Source organism: Leuciscus leuciscus (assembly GCF_965113295.1).
Source record: "Leuciscus leuciscus genome assembly, chromosome: 19".
NCBI classification, from domain to species: Eukaryota; Metazoa; Chordata; class Actinopteri; order Cypriniformes; family Leuciscidae; genus Leuciscus; species Leuciscus leuciscus.
Window position 1 is genome coordinate 25,059,375 of NC_138743.1, and position 20,757 is coordinate 25,080,131.

The 20,757-nt window shown below is 38.0% G+C and overlaps 1 protein-coding gene across 1 annotated transcript; it reads left to right on the forward strand.

The window, feature by feature from the left end:
• Positions 1 to 1,069: 1,069 nt before the first annotated feature.
• Positions 1,070 to 15,882, forward strand: taf4b (TAF4B RNA polymerase II, TATA box binding protein (TBP)-associated factor; the record flags this gene model as incomplete). The annotated part of the gene is made up of 15 exons (XM_082147771.1): positions 1,070 to 1,688; positions 1,919 to 2,058; positions 2,410 to 2,745; positions 2,946 to 3,059; positions 4,117 to 4,239; positions 4,326 to 4,415; positions 4,645 to 4,815; positions 5,713 to 5,836; positions 8,518 to 8,626; positions 8,825 to 8,994; positions 11,021 to 11,151; positions 12,002 to 12,127; positions 12,209 to 12,265; positions 12,829 to 12,945; positions 15,561 to 15,882. 15 exons carry the CDS (start codon positions 1,070 to 1,072, stop codon positions 15,690 to 15,692), a joined length of 2,559 nt encoding a protein of 852 aa, XP_082003897.1. The 3' UTR covers positions 15,693 to 15,882.
• Between the last annotated feature and the right edge of the window lie 4,875 nt (positions 15,883 to 20,757).

The window sequence follows — 20,757 nt, forward strand, 5'->3', positions numbered from 1 at the left end:
CCAAGACTTGTTTATTAACATCTGGAAAATGTCTAAAACTTAAAGTAGGCCTACAAGATTCAAAGGTATGTCTTTTCAATTAAATTTAAAAGGATAGTTCACTCAAAAATTAAAATTGTGTCATCACTTACTCAACCTTGTGTTGTTCTAAACCTGTATGGGTTTCTCTGTTCTGTTGAACACAAAAGAAGATATTTTGAAGAATGTCGGTAACCAAACAGTTGATGGACCCCATTGACTTCCATAGTATTTTTTTTTCCCACTTTGGAAGTCAATGGGGTCCATCAACTGTTTGGTTACCGACATTCTTCAAAATATCTTCTTTTGTGTTCAACAGAACAGAGAAACCCATACAGGTTTAGAACAACACGAGGTTGAGTAAGTGATGACAATTTTCATTTTTGAGTGAACTATCCCTTTAAATGCAGAGGTAAATGCACAGCCTAGTGGCAGGATTTCGTCTTGATTGATGGTTCATTCCAAGCGTAATGTCCAAAATTGGCGTTCGAGTGAGCGTTAGATGATAGATCTTAACGAATACGGATTTGACTGACCGAGTCAATACGCAATACACGTTCAGTTCACGAGTTGTTCACAAAAAGAAAAGGGCGGCAGAATTTTGAATGTACAGTTAAACACATTTTTTTGCAGTGACAAAATTAAGAAAAATCTGTTTCTTTTTTGTAATTTCTGGTTGAATAAGAGCGCAAAAATCTTGCTTCATTAACGACTCACAATCAAAAACATCACTTGTCTATGTTGCCCATAGACAGTATGGTGTTGCCACTACTGGCGTAACTGTGTATAGGCCTAACGTGCAGAAAGAGTCACTGAACCGATTCATTTGGATGAATTAAAAAAAATCGAATCCTTGGGATGAATCACAATTCCGTCACGAAATTTTGAGATGGCCAAAGCTGAAAATCCGTCGAGGCTTCAGCGCGTTTGAACCGGTTTGAACATATACATTTGATTATCCGAGCACGTAGATGGAAAAATCGTTTCAGGGTGATCTTTTGTACCAATTTATTCAATCTGTGTTTAATATATCGTAAACGTAGGCTAAATAATGTCGGAAACATCGGGCTCAGATCAATTAAACAATGATCAGTCTCGTGCGCCAACAGAGAAAAGAGAAAACAACAGCGACGGTCAAACAAGCAACACTGAAGAGTCTTTAGAAACCGCATTAGACAAGAAAAGACTCAAAGACTTAGACTCAAATGCTAATGTTAACACCTCTGAAAACAGCAACCCAGATTCAGCTTCCCTTAACGAGGAAGGAGATCAGCTAAAAACAAAGACAGATTCATCAATCTCTGCATCTCAACGTCCTGTAACAGTTGCTGTGAATGCCAGTGCACCAGCCTCCTCTGTACCTGCTCCAAAGATCATAGCAGGCCCTACACACATCAGATCCACCACGCCAGTGGTCGTAGGGGCCAGGGTACTGACATCCAGCGTTCAGGGACCAGGGGCCACCAGTTTGGCACTGGTTCCTCAGCCTGGAAGGGTGTCTGTGAGCTCTGTGACCATAAGCCAGCCCAGGGTCGTCACCACACTGACTACTGCCAAAGGGGCGGTCGTGACATTGCCAAGGATTTCCACCCCATCACAAAGTGTACCAATGACTCGCACCCCTCAGACTGTGCCACTGCAGCTGCCTGCCAACTTCCAGGTCCCACAAGGTGTGTTGTTTCAGGATCTTATGTGGTTTCATGTCTTGGTCTATCTTGTGGACTCTAGCTGTAATACTACACTTAACCATCAAGCCTACTTATCAGTCTTCTTGGCAATGTCTTGCTCTCTCTCTCTCTCTCTCTCTCTCTCTCTCTCTCTCTCTCTCTCTCTCTCTCTCTCCCTCTCTCTCTCTCCCTCTCTCTCTCTCCCCCTCTCTCTCTCTACCCTGCCTGTGAAGGAATGGTGTTAATCCGCAGTGACAGCGGGCAGTTGATGTTGGTATCTCAGCAGGCTCTGGCCCAGGCACAGGCTCAGGGAATGCTGCCAAAACCAGCCAGTGCTAATGCCTCTGCTATGGTTAGACCCCCATCCTCACAGGTGTGTTATTTTGGCCACTCTCTTTGACTGCTGGGTATAGAAACAAAAGTGAGATGATTTAGGATGTGGTTTTCCAACTGGGGTCTAAAGATCATCAGGGAAGGGGCTCACTATTTTTCACAGCACAGTACACATGGGTCTGCATATAGGAAAATCTGAAGCAGCCTTTATATATTAGAAAGAGGGTCCCTTGCAAGAGGGGTAATCATATTTGGCCATCCCTGGCATTAAAATAGTGAAAAGCCACCATATAGCATATGTTTTGAATTGTGAATATTTTTATTATTTCATTTTTTTTTTATACAAAATTACAGAAATGCACCCATTTATTTCATATATCTCTTTTCACAGGCAACTGTAACCACTACACCAATCATCAGAGTTTCTCTCCCACCTGCAAGTGCATCCGCTACTACCAATATTAAACCTAACCCCACTCCCGGGACTGCCGTTCAGAAACCACCCACTGCTATAGGGACTGCTATTTTCACGCCATCATGTACAACAGGAACTACCATCATTAAACCAGCCAGTGTTATTGGGACAGCCGTCAGAAAGCCCAGTTCTACCATGGGGCCTGTTATCAAAGCCAGTCAAATGACTCCACACAGCAGCACATCAGGGAGCTTTAACCAGAGGACTAATTCTGTCACTGCAACTACCATAATTAATACCACTGCTGTAAAGGTATTACTCACGTTGGCTGCATCAATTATTGATCCAAACAACAAAACAAAACCAAAAAAAAAAGATTAATACTCTTACTTCAGGGCAAGATGTTGACTGAAATGCATTGTTAGCTTTCTCTCAGTGATTTAAATAGAAATGTAGGTCATGCTGTGTCGCATTCATCTACCTAATCATGTCTCTGCTTCATTTGTCTGCAGTCTGTGGGTAAAGGTGCTCTCTCAACCCAGGGTAATACCCCACGTATGGTGTCTCCTAATGTACCAACCAGATCCTGCACAAACACATCGTCAACCCCAGTTACTGTTACAGCTGTAAGTTCATGTGTGTAGGGATGCATTGATATTAAAATTTGCCCGATACAGAAAAGCCGATAATTATTTTCATGTAATGTTCAATAAATGGCTGAAATTATAATTTTGGTAACACTTTACAAACTAACAATGAAATTATTCTAAAGCATTTATTAATCTTAGTTCATATTAATTTCAACATTTATTATATAAATTGTATATATATTTATTACACGGCTTGGTTGAATTCTAATGTAGAATGCGGTCTGTTATTTCTTGATAATAGACCGCTGCTAAGTATAACACACCGTTGCCATGAAAAACGCAGGATGATTCTAACCGTAGAGACGGAACGGACTATTTTCTTTAGCGGAAGCAATACAATCGTTTTTAAATCAATAAACTCCTTTTTAAATCAATATTTTGTGTCAAATTATTGATTGATTTGGTAGGTAGCCAGATCAGCCTGATTTTTATATATATATATATATATATATATATATATAAATACATTTATTTATTTATTTAATTATTATATATTTTATATATATATATATTTAAAATATATATTATTGAAAAACTTGTATCTGTTAATATTAACTAAGGTTAACAAAGATTAATAAATACTGTAATGAATATATTGCTCATTGTTAGTTAATTGTAGCTTGAAGCTCAATGCATTAACTAATGGGACCTTATTATAAAGTGCTACCAATTTTTTTTATATAATCTAAAAATAAAACTGCAAGTTACAAGTATATTTTTATATCACAGCATTATAATAACTATGTTATGAAATTATTTTAATTATTATTAGTTATAGTTATTGAAAAGTTCTTAAATTAACATTAGAAAATAAAATTTGAGGAAATGAGTGTGCACAATTTTTTTTTTAAATGATAATTATTAACTATTTTAAAATATTGTATTTATTTAAAAAACATAGTAAATATATATATATATATATATATATATATATAAACACACACACACACACACACTATATGGTATCGATATTACATATGAATATACCCCTTGAATATTGAATTTAATATTTCATTTGAATCTCTATCATCAGGAGACCTTGGAGAATGTGAAGAAGTGTAAGAACTTCTTGGTCACTCTTATGAAGCTAGCATCAAGCGGCACTCGCTCGGCCGACATGGCCCAAAACGTCCGAGCTCTTGTCAAAGGCCTGCTGGTATGTCACTTATCGCTGGTATATCACAAATATATCTCAATACATTATTTGTTTAAAAAGGCTTTTGTTTTCTTCTCTGCATGTAGGATGGGAAACTAGAGGCAGAGGAGTTCACTGAAAAACTGTACATGGAGCTCAAATCGTCCCCTCAGCCATATCTAGTGCCTTTCCTGAAGGTGATTGCCACTTCTTCACTTATAAAACCCATTTAGATGTCATCAGCAACTTCAACAAAATCAGATGGGTACATATGAGGGTGCTGACCTCATTTTTGACCTGATTTTAAGATTAAGTCTATTATCAGACCTTCACAGCTCATGTATGAATGAGGCGCAACCTCTTTGGTTTAAGCTAAATTAGAGACACTTAGTATAACTAGAAATGCTGATGCGTTCATTTTTTCAGAGGAGCCTGCCAGCTGTCCGTCAGCTCACCCCAAACTCGCAGCTCTTCATTCAGCAGTGCGCACAACTCAAGCCCTCTGATTCAGCATCGACCAAGGCCACAAACCAGAAGCCCACTGCATCCATCAGCTCCACCCTCAAACCCAACCAGCCAACCAGAACTGCTCATCTGGTAAACCCCAGCCCATTTTTAGTCCCAGCAATATCATTTATCATGATGATTTCAGGGGTTTGCCTATATGAAACAACGGAAGAGTAATTCGATAATAAAGAAAACAAATGATCATTCACTGTTGGTGTTTTCACCACGGAAACAAACCTGGATGTGCATAATTGTAATGTTAATATGCAGATATGATTTCTCTATCAATAGTTAGAGTACCATATGGTGTCTGGAATTCAGGTATGTGTGTTTGGGGATCCTGAATACACCGTTTTGATGTTTTATGTAATAGTAGACTCAGTAGACTGTGTGTACGTGTGTGTGTTTGTGTGAGAGAGAAACACTCTAATTTCACACTGCCTCCTTCCCAGCGCACTGGTTCATTTTTATGACAGCCTCTCTTCACTTTGTCTTCATTTCCTGGTTAACTCACCACCGCCCACGGTGTACAGGCTAATTCACTTAAAACCACCAGTACCCCACAAGCCCAAGCAGAGGCAAATTAGTTTTACACCAGAGACAAAGATGCATGAGTCTTACCCCATTTCGTACCAGGAATGTCATGTTATCATATTCAAATAATGTCATGATTTGTTTTCCTGTAATCTAATATCAGCATTTTATTGGACGTCTTGATGGATTTCCACTGAAATACAGAAGCTCATTTCCCATATACCTGAATAGACTTTAGAGGTTTTGATTACTTCACAATCAGAAAGTGCTCTGAGGGTTTGCAGGAAGTGCTTCCTGTCTAAAAATGGCTTGCGCAATGTCCTCAAGGTGGACCAAACCCAGCATACCTTCTTTGAATATTTTCATATGCATCATTTTTGCATCTTTGCTGTATTTATTTAGGAATATTATTTGCATGCTGACTTCCTAATGCCTTTGTTTTTACTTTGTGAGGTGATCCAGCAGCCTAAAGGACTAATCGTCAAACATTCTTTGACATCAGCTCAGGTGGGCTTACCTGCACAGAAGCAAACTCAACCCAAACCGATAGTCCTTCAAACCAAAACTTGCCCAACAGGTAGAAACTATGCTTTTACTGATTTCCCAAAAAAATTTGATCAAAAAACAGTAAAACAGTAATATTGTGTCATATTGCGTCAAAATAACAGTTTTCTGTATTAATATATTAAAAAATGTAATTTATTCCTTTGATCAAAGCTGAATTTTCAGCATCATTACTCCAGTCTTCAGTGTGACATGATCCTTCAGAAATCATTCTAATATGCTGATTTGCTGCTCAAGAAACATTTCTTTTTATTATCAATGTTGAAAACGGTTGTGCTGCTTAATATTTTTCTGGAAACTGTGATACTTTTATTTCAGAATTCTTTGATGAATAGAATGTTCAAAAGAAAATAATTTATTTGAAATAGAAATTGTAACAATGTAAAAGTATTTAGTCACATTTGATGAATTTAATGCATCCTTATGAATCAAAGTATTTATTTAAATATTTTCGAATGGTGGTGTGTGTATTTATATACACTCACCAGCCACTTTATTAGCTACACCTTGCTAGTACTGGGTTGGAAAAAACTGAATTAATTCTTCATGGCATAGATTCATCAAGGTGCTGGAAACATTCCTCAGAGATTTTGGTCCATATTAACATGATAGCATTACGTCGTAGTTGCTGCAGATTTGTCGGCTGCACATCCATGATGTGAATTTCCTGTTTCACCACATCCCAAAGGTGCTTTATTGGACTGATAGCTGGTGACTGTGGAGGCCATTTGAGTAAAGTGAACACATTGTCATGTTCTAGAAACCAGAAATAGATGATTTGAGTTTTGTGACATGGTGCATTATCCTGCTACAAGTAGCCATCAGAAGGTGGGTACTCTGTGGTCATAAAGGGATGGACATGTTAAGCAACAATACTCAGGAAGGCTGTGGCGTTTAAACGATTGGTAATTGGTATTAAGGGGCCCAAAGTGTGCCAAGAAAATATCCCTCCCCATTACACCAGCAGCAGCCTGAACTCTTGATACAAGGAGGGATGGATCCATGCTTTCATGTTGTTTACACCAAATTCTGACCCTACCATCTGAATGTCGCAGCAGAAATTGAGACTTATCAGACCAGACAACGTTTTTCCAATCTTCTGTTGTCCGATTTTGATGAGCCCTTGCAAATTGAAGCCTTAGATTCATGTTTTTAGCTGACAGGAGAGGCACCCGGTATGTCTTCTGCTGCTGTAGTCCATCTGCTTGAAGGTTTGACGTGACATCTTTTAGAGATGCCTTTTTTGCATGCCTCAGTTATAACGAGTGGTTATTTAAGTTACTCTTGCCTTTCCATCAGCTCGAACCAGACTGGCCATTCACCTCTGATTTCGGACATTTTCGTCCACAGAACTGCCGCTCACTGGATATTTTGTCCTTGAAAATCCCAGTAGATCAGCCGTTTCTGAAAAATTCAGATTTTTTAAAAAATTTTATGCTAGATATAGATCCCCCATTTAGCATGTTATGTTTTGTGGTTAATTTTTAAATAGTCAGATAATAGATCATTATATACATTTTAAATATTGTTTATCCTTATTATTATTGATGGGCCTAACAGTAAATTAATTAGAATCAACACCTGCAAGTGTACATTTTGAAAAGTAAAAATGACATAGAAGGTTAGCAAAATCAACTTGATTAAAACTGAGCAGACATGATAGGCTAGCATAAATAGCAGACAAATCAGAGGAAAAAATTAACAGGTGTGTGAGCGGTTACAAAAATGTTTTCCTCTCTGTGCGTTTTCAAAAAAGGAAAAAAACATTAACGTGCAACAAGTAACGTTACGCGCTTAAGTCGCTGTATTTTCAAGGAGTGCTGAAAGGTCAAGTACTCATCATTAAAGTCATTTTGGTTTCATTGTGGCTTATAACTTTTGGCATAAAGTAAAAATATTTGTCATACCTGACCATAAGATGTTCAACTCTATTCCTAACGGTAAGAATTAAAGGATGAATACTAAAATAAATATAGTTAGCATACACTAGTAGCTACTGTAATTTCCACAAGATCGCAAACTCCATGAATTATCAGCTAACGTTATTCTGTCCCTTCAGTTAGACTGAACAAATAAATGTCACATTAGACAAGGAAGTTGTAGGTTGTGTTTGAATAATTACTTATCTTAGCTGAGGTAAATTAAATGCAATTCTCTTGTATCCTTGCTCGAATGAAGACAACACAATGAGCCCAACGGTCGACTGAAATTTAAAAGGCTGATTTTTCCCACTTCAGGGCAGTGACGAGTACATATGTCGTCCAGTGGTTGTCCAGACACCCTCGGCACAACCTTAAGCAATGGCCCTGGTTCAATGTCAACATTGTGACAATGCTATAACAACCTTCAACACACAACGTTGTTATAGAAACCTTTTGGCCATGTTGTTAAAACGTTATTAGAAGGTTGGGTATGTTGTGCCAACGTTCTGTGTTTGCTGGGTATTTGCATTAACAAGCAGTTGAATATGTACCTAATAAAGTGGCCTGTGTGTGTGTGTGTATATATATATATATATATATATATATATATATATATATATATATATATAAGGGCTTACATGAAAGTTTTATTGATTAAAATACCTTTAAAGACTAGGTGAGCTTTTATTACTTTTATGCTTCTTTCACCTCCAAGTGTCGCAATTCATTTTGAGCTGATAAAAATATCTGTATTTTTATTCTGTCCCCACAGGTGCTGTTGTGCGGCAGTCCATCCTTCAGGCGTCTAAAACTCACTTTTCCCAGCCGCCCCTTCCAGCACAGGCACACGGCTTCAAGGACAGCACCTCAGGCTCTTTCCGGTAATAGCTCTGACTTGCGGCCATTCGCTGCTGCACAGTGGGTGAATGTGCATATTGGTTCTTTATAGGATAAATGTGAAAGAAGGCAGTCACTTCGCTGCAGATTAAGATTTCCAGATGAGCTACACTGTTAGCATATTCATTTTAAGACGAACAGTGAAGTCCTATTCTTTCATTTATTGTGTGACCTTCATTCAGAGATGACGATGACATAAATGATGTGGCCTCCATGGCCGGAGTGAACCTGAGTGAGGAGAGCGCTCGTATTTTGGCCTCTGGCTCTGAGCTCGTGGGATCAGTGATCCGCTCCTGTCAAGAGGAGCCCTTTTTATTCCCATCAGCCCTCCAGACAAGAGTGCTGCACATTGGTAACTTCACCAAACCAATTCAATTATACCCACACACACACATTTATTATATAAAATACTTAATGTATGCACTTGTACAGTTTAACTGTAAGTTTTAGTATATTTATAGAAGACAGAATAACCAAATTCATGTGCGGTTAGCTGTTGTCATGACAACTAGAGTCTTGTTGTCTGTTAAGGCCAATTCACACTGCACTGACAGACACAGACCAACGGCGACAGTCACCAGATTAAAGCACGTCACTTATTAGACATTCTAATTCGAAAACAAAGCTCCGACAGAAGCCAACAGACTCCGACAGGGGTAACACTGATCCGGCAAAACTAGACGAAGTGTCTGTTGGTGCGGTGTAAATTAGCTTTCAGTTGAGTGTAACCGGTCCTACTCGACCCACTCCAGGCAGGATTCGAACTGGGAGGCGGGCGCGCTAACAAAGGACTCTAAAGACTGCAGCTTCTAGCATCAGTCGCTAGCGTGCCTCTTTAGGCCAGGGGAGTGATGTTTACATGCACAGCTCTTAAAAAATCCCAGTTACCAACTTTATGTAGCAAATATGTCATTGCCACCCACCCAAAACCAGGGGGGGTTCACTTTTCAGCAATTTTCAGCTGTTCAGGCTGGGGGGGAAACTTGCAGACCAGCTAAACCAACTTCAGCTAAACCAACAACTGGAAGAGTAGCTGAAGACCATCTTAAATCAGCTTTGACCAGCTTAAACCTGCTAAGACTATAAACCAGCTAGTTTAAGGTGTTTTAAGGACTCTGAATGTAAAACCAACCCTGCAAGCTAGGCAGAGCACTTCCAGTCTGGAGAAAAGAAGAGTCGAAAAGTGAGAAAAAAGAAACACGAAAGATTCTTATCACTTTACTTTTCATATTAGCGTACTTAGTTACTTTTTAAATGAGAAATTTAGCAAATATTGCAATGTTTTAAAAGTAACATTCCTGAACTCCTCCATGTTCCACTGACCTCACTCAGCTATTAGCGATCACTGTTTTTATTGTACATGAGTGTATCTTTACTCAAAGTGATATTGCATTTCCCCCCATCTCTGTTTGTCAAAGTCTGTTCACCTCCCTCAGCTCTGCCTCTACGGCATGCATCCTGTCTGTGTTTTTTTGGGCATATGTTGTGCTGTGTTGTGACACACGAGTGCAGTCTCTGTCTTTGATCAGTGGTATCTCTGACGAGCCTGTTCTGCTTAATCAGTATGCTAATGACTGCCGAGCCGCGCAAAGTTGCCAGAGTGGCAGGAATCCACTCTGCTGCACTGATCAAAAAAGCATCGGAACAAGGGAGAGAAAGGACGACAGAGGCGGAGGGAGGGAGAGAGGGAGATAGCCAGGAGGTAGGGGGAGTCGTGCGGAGGAGGAGGAGACGAAAAGAGAGAATGTGGAAATGAAAGAGACAGGCTTGGCCTCGCAGGAACTCAGTCCGCATCAGCAGAAAGGGCAAAAATTAGATGGAATTGGAGTGTTTGCAGATGTCTGTCTACTCGGCAAGCCTAACAGAAAAACAGGAACAAAGCATGTCTGACATTATGGAAATGTGAATACAATATAAACAGCAGAGGAAAACAACAAAATCACTGGATTCCAGCTCGATGAAGACAAGGCGACGAATTCTACACAATTTCCATTTCTGTCAGGCAGTAAATAGGAATCTTACTCTAATTCAGCATTTTAACAGAACTGTGATTCCTTGAGGAACTGTGATTAATCAGGCCCACAACTTGTTTTAAATCATTCCACAGCACTTTTTTATTTATTTATTTATTTATTGCAGATTCCGTCTGGGCCTGGTAATTACTGGAGTAAGATTTATTGACTGAGATTTTCTAATGAGTTTTAGGAATGTTAAGATGCAGTCCTGAAATGTATAACTGACTCAAATTGGGTGGGTGAAAATACTGATTCATCTTGATTCTTTCTCAAACAAATCTAGGTTGAAAACATTCAGATAAAGTAAGTTAACAGAGTGAGTGCTTCTCCCATGCTAAAATGTGTGTGATTGTGTGTGCATAGGTGGTTCTTTGAGTATCACAGAGGTCTGTCCTGATGTACTTGAATTGCTCTCTCTGGCAACACAAGAGAGACTTCGAGACCTGCTGGAGAAGCTAACCGTTGTGGCACAACATCGACAGATCTCTTATAAGGTATAAACATGCCTATAACACACAGTAGACAAAATAAAATAAAAACTTTCAGAATTTCTAAGTAAAGCTTGTTTCATAATAAAGGTTTTGGTTCAGAGATGTCAAAATTAGATAAAAAATTATCCTTTTCGTTCAGCTTTGATTGGTGCACTTTATTCCACGGTAAAATTTTTTGTTTGTCTTCAGAATATTATATCAATCTCTCTATAACAACTTTCCTTTTTGGATGACATCACCGAGGACATATGGGTGGGAATAATGATTCCAACCAATAGTCAAATACCTATTTACGCTATGGCTGCATCCGAAATCGCACACTTCCCTATTATGTAGTAGTAGATGGGGTGGGGGAGAAGTGTATGAAAATAGTATATCAGAATTCGTAGTATTCATAAAACTGTAGGCGAAAAGTACCCTTATAACTTACTGCTTCCGGCAAGATTCTGAAATGTGCATACCATGAATGAACACTTTACTTTCCCATGAGGCCACAGGAGAGATTTTTTGAATGGCAGTGAAGCGACGCAACTGACGCCATAGGTCACATGACCATGACAGAAGCAGTACGTTCAGATTACATTCACTACACACATTCATACTATATAGAACATACTTTTTTTAGTAATTATTCAAAAGAAAAACCTATTAAAAAAATACACGATTTTGGATTCAGCCATTGTTTTAGGCAACTATTGTGCATCCTGTTTTTCCCCTGAATTGCATCGCAGTATGGAAGTAAAATAGGTTGTTAATGCTATTTCATGTTGACTAAACTGATGTGTACCATAGTCTCGAATTGTGTCTTGTTGGATGCTAATGTGATGCTGTGGTGTGTGTTGTCTATGTTGAGGATGATTGGCGCTACAGTCAGACCAATGACGTTCGCTCTCAGCTGAAGTTCCTGGAGCAACTGGAAAGACTGGAGAAACAGAGGAGGGAGGAAGAGGAGCGAGAAGCACTGCTCCGCATTGCCAGAGTAACTAGCAAACTCAACAAAAGAGAGGAAAAACACCAGTAATCATTCTCCATTTGAAATGTACTGGTTTTTTGTGTGTAGAGTCGCTCAAACAGCGAGGACCCAGAGCAACAGCGTCTGAAACAGCGAGCTAAAGAGGTAGAGGGATTTCTGTGTGTTTGTTTTTAATAAAAATAGATATGTCCCTCCTCCACAACCTGTTTTTCATTCCTTCTGCTCCCTTGTATAGCAATGAGGACGATCAATACTCTTCATAAAGTCCCATTTGTGCCCCACATAGACAAATCCACACACATACATACACATACCCTGGAGACAAGGCTCTCTAATTGGGGGCTCATTTTAATTGAGTCTAATATTGGGTCTGGAATTGAAGCTTGGGGCTAAACAGGGAACAGAATGTAATGAAAGCCCTCTGGATGAGTTGTGTGTCTGTTTACAAGGTAGCGCTCATCTACTCATGTGTTAGAGAGCACGTAACATATTTGTGTGTTTTCTCAGGCTCAGGCCTTTCACTTGGGTTCTTTGTCATAGGCTATCGGTAAAATCAATAGTGCTAAAATGAAAGATTCATCACCAATAACAGCTTTCCGTTTTTTTTTTTTTCACATTCCATGTGGATTTGGGTGAGCCAATGGAAATATTGATTTTATTTTTGAGTGCCTGTCAAACGCACATTCTCTCTTTTTCCTCTTTTTTAGATGCAGCAGTTGGAGTTGGCACAGATGGAGCACAGAGATGCAAATTTGGCAGCGCTGGCAGCCCTAGGGCCCCGTAAGAGGAAACCTCTGGAGGCTCCCGGTTCAGGGGCCAACCAGGTACCTGCACGTGTCCATACAACCACCCCTCTGTGTTTGTGACTTTTCTTCATACTTCACTCTGTGCAGATGTGGAGGAAATGTTTACATACGTGTTCAAAATCACTCGCATGCATCACTTGCATGCATAAACAGTCTAGTCATTTTTGAATTTCCGTCTGGATTGAGACAAGCTGTGGCATTTATCAAGTACACATGTAAGTCTTCCTGTGTGGCCATATGAAATTGCACATTTTCTTTTGTCTCTTAAATATTAGTAAACTCCTTTAGGAAGGGAATTGGTGTATTATGTTTCTTCTTAAGCGCTCCATGTTTGAGTTTGAACTTTGAACCTGCACATGACCTCTGACTGGGCAATTAATTCTCCACATGCATTAAATTTATCAAAAGTGAAGTAAATGCTTTTACAGTGTTACAAAAGTGATAAATTACCGTTTTTTTTTAAACAACCATGGAAAAAATATATATCACAATTGTCAAAAAAATTATATTTTAAGCAGCACAACTGTTTTCAATATTGATAATAATAATAAGAGCAAATCAGCATATTAGAATCATGATTATGTGACACTGAAGACTGGAGTAATGTTACTGAAAATTCAGCTTTGCCATCACAGGAATAAATTACATTTTAAAATATATTTCAATAGAGAATATTTTATTTAGTTTAATAAAATATTTTATTTCAATAACATTTCATAACATTACTATTTTCACTGTATTTTTGATCAAATAAATGCAGCTTTGGTGTGCATAAGAGACTTCTTTCAATAAAAAAAAAGTCTTGCTCACCCCAAACTTTTGAATGGTATTGTATATGACTAAAGGGGAAGGACTTAATTCAATCTGTAATATACCATGTGTTATTGTTCGTGATTTATGAGATTTATGAAAAAAAAGGACAAGGAAAGACTTAACAAAAGACCAGAGGATTGTATGTTAGTTTAGTTTAATTAGTTTTTACATTTGTGAATTCCTTTTCCTTTAGGCAGAGGGGAATGCTAATAAGTGAAAAGATGGTTTTGAGTTTTTGTGTGTTTAAATTACACAGGCCTTTTAGAACAAAAGCCCCCTGTGCCTAGGGAAGTTTAGTATTTGCCTCTTTTTGAGGTTTCATCTCTGTAGTAGAATAAGCATCTCTATAAAGAGCAAGTGCAAGAGCAAGAAAACAGGGAGGTTAAAAGACTCCAACCGTGTTTCAAAAGTTAAATTATACTGAACAAAATTATAAACGCAACACTTTTTTTTTGCCCCCATTTTTCATGAGCTGAACTCAAAGATCTAAGACTTTTTCTATGTACACAAAAGGCCTATTTCTCTCAAATATTGTTCACAAATCTGTCTAAATCTGTGTTAGTGAGCACTTCTCCTTTGCCGAGATAATCCATCCACCTCACAGGTGTGGCATATCAAGATGCTGATTAGACAGTATGATTTTGCACAGGTGTGCCTTAGGCTGGCCACAATAAAAGGCCACTCTAAAATGGGGTCCGGGGGGGGGGAGTACAGTACATCCAACCGGCCTCACAACCGCAGACCACGGGTAACCACAACAGCCCAGGACCTCCACATCCAGCATCTTCACCTCCAAGATCGTCTGAGACCAGCCACCCGGACAACTGCTGCAACAATTGGTTTGCATAACCAAAGAATTTCTGCACAAACTCTCAGAAACCATCTCAGGGAAGCTCATCTGCATGCTCGTTGTCCTCATCGGGGTCTCGACCTGACTGCAGTTCGTTGTCGTAACCGACTTGAGTGGGATATTGCTCACATTCAATGGCGTCTGGCACTTTGGAGAGCTGTTCTCTTCACGGATGAATCCCGGTTTTCACTGTACAGGGCAGATGCCAGACTATGGCATTGTGTGGGTGAGCAGTTTGCTGATGTCAACCTTGTGGATCGAGTGGCCCATGGTGGCGGTGGGGTTATGGTATGGGCAGGCATATGTTATGGACAACAAACACAGGTGCATTTTGTCAATGGCATTTTGAATGGCAAAGGAGAAGTGCTCACTAACACAGATTTAGACGGATTTGTGAACAATATTTGAGAGAAATAGGCCTTTTGTGTACATAGAAAAAGTCTTAGATCTTTGAGTTCAGCTCATGAAAAATGGGGGCAAAAACAAAAGTGTTGCGTTTGTAATTTTGTTCAGTGTATCTGCAGCAGCATTTATTTGATCACTGTCTATATTTATATGCCTAAATCTTTCTCTTTATTATTCTGTATTTCTTATTCCAGGATTGAGGTGAGTTTGTTCTGATGATTCAGTGATTTCTCAAAGAATAATGTAATGAATTCATTACAGCTCCTCTTGTAAAAAAAAGAAGTGTGCTTTATTGTATTGATTGTTCACTTGTAGTGTACTTCCAAGTCTTAACAGTATATTGAAAAAAAACTGAACTTGCATATATAATGTTAATTAAATAAAAGGCCACTTAAGTGTACTTTAAGAAGTTAAAGTGTGCTTCATTTTCACAAGGGCTGTGTGATGATAGCAAGCGAGAGCTGCTAACACTTTGTTATTACCCATTTCTAGACCTGATTTCATGAGAAAAACCATGTAGGCCAATGTGGCTCAAGAAACTCATTGCTTTTGTCTGTCTGCTCAGTTGTTAGGTTCGTACGGGCAGTTTGCTACTCGAGCACCAATTCGAGTCACTATGAGAGATCTGACCTTCTGCATGGAGCAGGACCCCACATTCAGACACACTCTCATGCTGTATAAATCGTTTCTAGGCTAGATAACCACACACAACCTTTGAGGTATGTTCTGTGTTTGAGCAAGTTCTTGAGATTATTTAATACTTTCTCTTTTTTTTTTTTTTTTTTTTTTTTTATAATTCTATGTTCCTGTTCTTGTTTTGAATATTAAATAAACTGTACAGACATATTGTCTGGAAATGAAGCACAAAATAATTAATTAAACACTATTAGCAGCAACCGTTTGTGTGGATCTTTAATGTTTGTGTAACTTCCCAATATTAAAATTTTTACTCCGAATTTATTTATTTTTTGCTGTTACAATCATGCTGAACTATTGTTGCATTTCGATTTGGGATTGTACAGAGGTCTGTGTATACGCTCCAGGGCAGTGGATGCCCTGAACAAAGCACGACTAACCAATCACACAAATGCTGCCTTAGGCAACAACATCCACCAATCATAGCGAGAGAGTGGCCGAGACAACAATATTGACCAATCAAAGCAGGATATTGCATCAGAGCCCAAATCAGCTTGAGACTGACCAACCTATCAGAACATGACAAAAGAACTAGAACAGACCAATAGGAAGTACAAACAGCCAGAGGGTTTGAAGCTGAAAGAAACAGGACAATACATACCCTGAAGGATTTTTCTGCAACAAGATCAAGATAACAAGAGCCAAAATCAACAGATCAGGGGCAGGATGTCTCTCATGATCCACTGCTGACCGATCATCTCTCTTAAATTATTTAAACCGAGGTTAACTAAAGGGTAACTAACAATGACATAATTGACCAGGGTTTAGCTCTCTTCATTAGGTTGGCATTCTTCCTCAACTGTCATGAATGTCTTTGCATTAGTAAGTTGAATGGAAGTTCTCAAAAGGTGTCGATTTAATGTATGCTTCGCCTCAGCCTCAGAAACTTAAATACTCTGTGTGCTTGCCTGAGGTACAGGATTCTAAAATATTCCATTACCTCTGAATAATCATGAATGAGAAGCTGGGAGCTAAATATTGATATGCCTGCAGCATTCACAGTCCCCTCAGAGAGTGTGAGCGCATGCTATTCAGAGGTACACAGCCTCGCATGCCAATACAGGCTTAGGAATGTCAGTAAATGGAACAAGGAGTTCATTTTAAGCACAGAATGTGCCTTTTTTCAAATAAAAAGGCAGTTTTTTTTTTTTTTTTTGACATGAAACCGTTTCAATGAAAGACATTTTAACTTTGATTGATCTCACTGACTTGAATCTGAAACCAAAAAGGTTTGCTCAGATTAATTCAGTCAGTCGTTCGGTTTACATCGTAACACCTGTAGGTGACAAGACATTGGGCAAGTGATTTTCTTTTTGAGTGTTAGGAATGAGTAATTAGCTACTGTAGTTCGGCAACATTAAACTATTGTGAGTCAAGTCTATATTGACTCAATCAAGTCTTGACTCAATTAGGGATCTCAAAAGACTCCAGTGTTCTAAATTGGATGCTTAATTTAATATATCAAAGTGTTTTTACATGCACAGTTATGATCAAGCTACAATATTCATCTGTCCAAGTATACATGACACTTGCTGCCTGAGAAACTCGTCCCTTCAAGTCAGGCGCTCGGTATTATGACGTCACGCATCCAAGTTGAAAATGGAAATGGAAATAAAAAAAACAAATGAATTAGCCTATACTCTGAACAATAAACCCAATAACTACATCTGAATTCAAAATGCTGAAAATTATTTATTTGTCTCATTAATGCAAGGAATGTTTTTCATACATAAAGCAAACCGTGACTGCTGAGTGATTAACTTTACACCAGATTTGTTTTCCGCTCACTGATCTCTAGATATAGATTATAGATATATTATCTAAATTAGAGATCAGGGTTTCTGCATTGTTTCAAACCAAGTGTGCCGCACACATCCTAAAATCCTAGCCAAATTTGCCCATTGGCCTCCGTCTATCATGGCCTCCTAATCATCCCCATATACACTGATAGGCTTCATCACTGTCTCCTCTCCACCAGTAAGCTGGTGTGTGGTGGGCGTTCTGGCGCAATATGGCTGCCGTCGCATCATCCAGGTGGATGCTGCACATTGGTGGTGGTTGAGGATATTCCCCCTTCCATAATTATGTAAAGTGCTTTGAGTACCTAGAAAATGCTATTTATAAATGTAACGAATGAATAAATAGTGAAGCCAAAACATTGCGATCGCCCCTGCTGGCTGGCTGAGGTACATTTTATAAAGGTCAATGGAACGCAAGTCAAAAAAAAAAAATCCAATTATACTTGAAGTACTTTTTCCAGAAGATGGTTTCTGTCATTCTAGGTAGTTCTTATTAGGCTGGCATATGTTCAAGTGTTTGTTTTTCCAACAAGTTTGGTTTGTTATTTGATGCTATAAAACGGGGTGTAACGGTTGAGTCTGCGATAGTATGGGCGGGATCTTGATGATGCGGCTCCACCTCAGGATCACTACAGCTCAGGCTCCAAATGACGTAATCAGTAATAACCGTGTCTGGGATATTTTGGCTTCATTTTTCTACAGTGGAAGGAAGTGGAGACCCGTTGTCCATCTTTTTTTAGTTTCAAATCAACGTTTCTTCCAACGCCACAATTTAGCAACTCGTGTATCATCTAGATAGAATAGAGTGCAGTAGTGCCTGCCCCCTTTTTTCAGTAGCACTGGTTCCAGAAGTATTTTTTTCCATGAATTTTTCCCATAGGGATTTAAAAAAAGTCTTTGTTAAAGAGTTATAAGCTAAGAACCAAGCCAATCAACTACGAGGTGAATTACAACACTACAAACTTAGATTTTTTATCTCTTTGATTCTAACCTTGATTTCAAAGTTTTTGAAAATCGGACAAAAAGACAAAGGCGTAAGACTATGTGTAGGCTACTTAACGGCTTTTGTAAGGAAAAGAACTACAATGCAATGAATCACTGCGAACAGCATAATCAAATAAAAAATGAAGAAATATAAAACTACTCATTTACAATTGTTGATTGTATGTATAAAACAATATATTTTGTTTATTGCAAAATAGCCATACAAACATTTCAGTATTTTGAGAGCGTATAGGGAATCGACTCGATTACGTCATTCACAGTGCTTCATGGGAGTGGGTGGAGCTAATGAGATCTATTGGTGTGCTAACTCTCTGATTGGTAGAAATTTCTGTACAGCGTCATGGGTGATGTAGTTTTTCACTAGGTATTCCACTGTTAAACACGATAAAAAATTTTTTAAATAAACTGAAATAATGCAGGCTGAGGTCTTCAACAGAAGAAAAATACCATGTATTAACAACCTGGTTGAAAATTGACATCTTCAGATTAACTCAGATTAATTCAGATAAACAAAATCTTTGTTTTTTGTAAGATCTTCTAACCATTTGACATAGTTGTGCTTTGAGTCAATTGTTTTATTTGTGATAACACAATCATAATTGTAATTTTGATTATAATTATTAATTACATTAATTCAATGTATGCTTTTTCCTGTGAACTTTTTGTTTTTCTCTGTTTTTTGTTTTGTTTTGCATTGCGAAATAACCTGTAACCTTTTTGCCATTTTGATGTTTTAATCGAACTTGTAGGGTCACTAAAAGCAAATATCCACTCTGGACATTACTTTTGGCTACTATGCTTGCCAAGGCTATTTAATGGTTGAAGAGTTCGGTCTTCAAATGTAGCCTAGTCCTAATTTGGCAGGACTTGGTGCACTTTTAGACATAGGCCTACCTTTTAAAGAATAGGAATTATTGCTTTACTGTGACTGCAACACTTTTAAAGTGGATGTAAACATACTTTGCAGTGACTCAGAATGAGGTTCGTCAGTCAAGGATGGTTTACATCAGCATTTCACGGTCTTGTATGATGACTAAATGCATAGAAACTTGTGTGCTCGATGGACTTATTGAATAGCCAGTGAAATTGTTCCAGACTGCAGCTCTTCAATTCAATTAATTATTGATTGTATCATCATCTGCATGCGCTGCTAACTGCCTCAGATCAAAGGCACAGAGTATGTGTGCGTTCTAGGTTTCCGTCCCTCTGACAGCACATCAAATGGAGGAAGACAGAGGTAATTTACCCATCATTATTATGCATGAGTGCGCTCATGAAAACAAAGATGTTTTTAATGTTGTCTAGTATGGCAAGCCATATTGACTTTTATTCTTGATATCAACAATTCAATTTTCACTAGTTAAAATGCTAATTCTATTTCTTCCATTAACAATGGCCATTTTTTATATCAGGAATTGCATTTCCATTAGTAAAAATTGTAATTCTTGATATCAATAATGACGTCATCACTCGCAGAAATACGACATTCTTGATATCAAGAATTGAATTTCAGCTAGTAAAAAATATAATTCTTTATCTGTAGTTGTATTTTCACTAGTTAAATGTCACCATAGACTGTCATTTAAATTCAATTGTTGATATCAATAATTGATTTCTTACTAGTTGAAATTCCAATTTCACATATCAGAAATACAATTCTTACTAGAAAAAACACAATTTTTTTACTTTATAAATTCCTGATATCAAGGATTCAATTGTCACTGGAATGTTAATTCTTGTTATCTGTACATTTATTTCAACATGTTACATTTGTTATTTCTGATATCTGAAAATATAAAATATTAGGAGAGTAATTTCACATATAAAAAAGTAAAAATGTTACTAGTAGCAATTCAATTGTTGATATCAATAACCTCACATTTGCACTAGTAACCACATAATTATTTATATAAATTTTTTTTTTTTTACTAGTACGAATTGTATTTCTGAAATGTGAAATTTCAACTAATAAGAAATCAATTCTTGATATCAAACAAATGAATTTAAATGGTAGTCTATGTATGGTGACATTTAACTAGTGAAAATACAATTACAGATGTCAAGAATTAACCTTTTTACTGGTGGAAATGTAATTCCTGATATCAAGAATTAGCATTTTAAATAGTGAAAATTGAATTGTTGATATCAAGAATTCATATCCTGGGAAAGATTAAAAGTCAAAACGGCTTGCCATAGTACAGGCCTAGTCTCCATTCATACACTTGGGCACACAAACATTTTCCATCCCAAACCGCTCCAAAA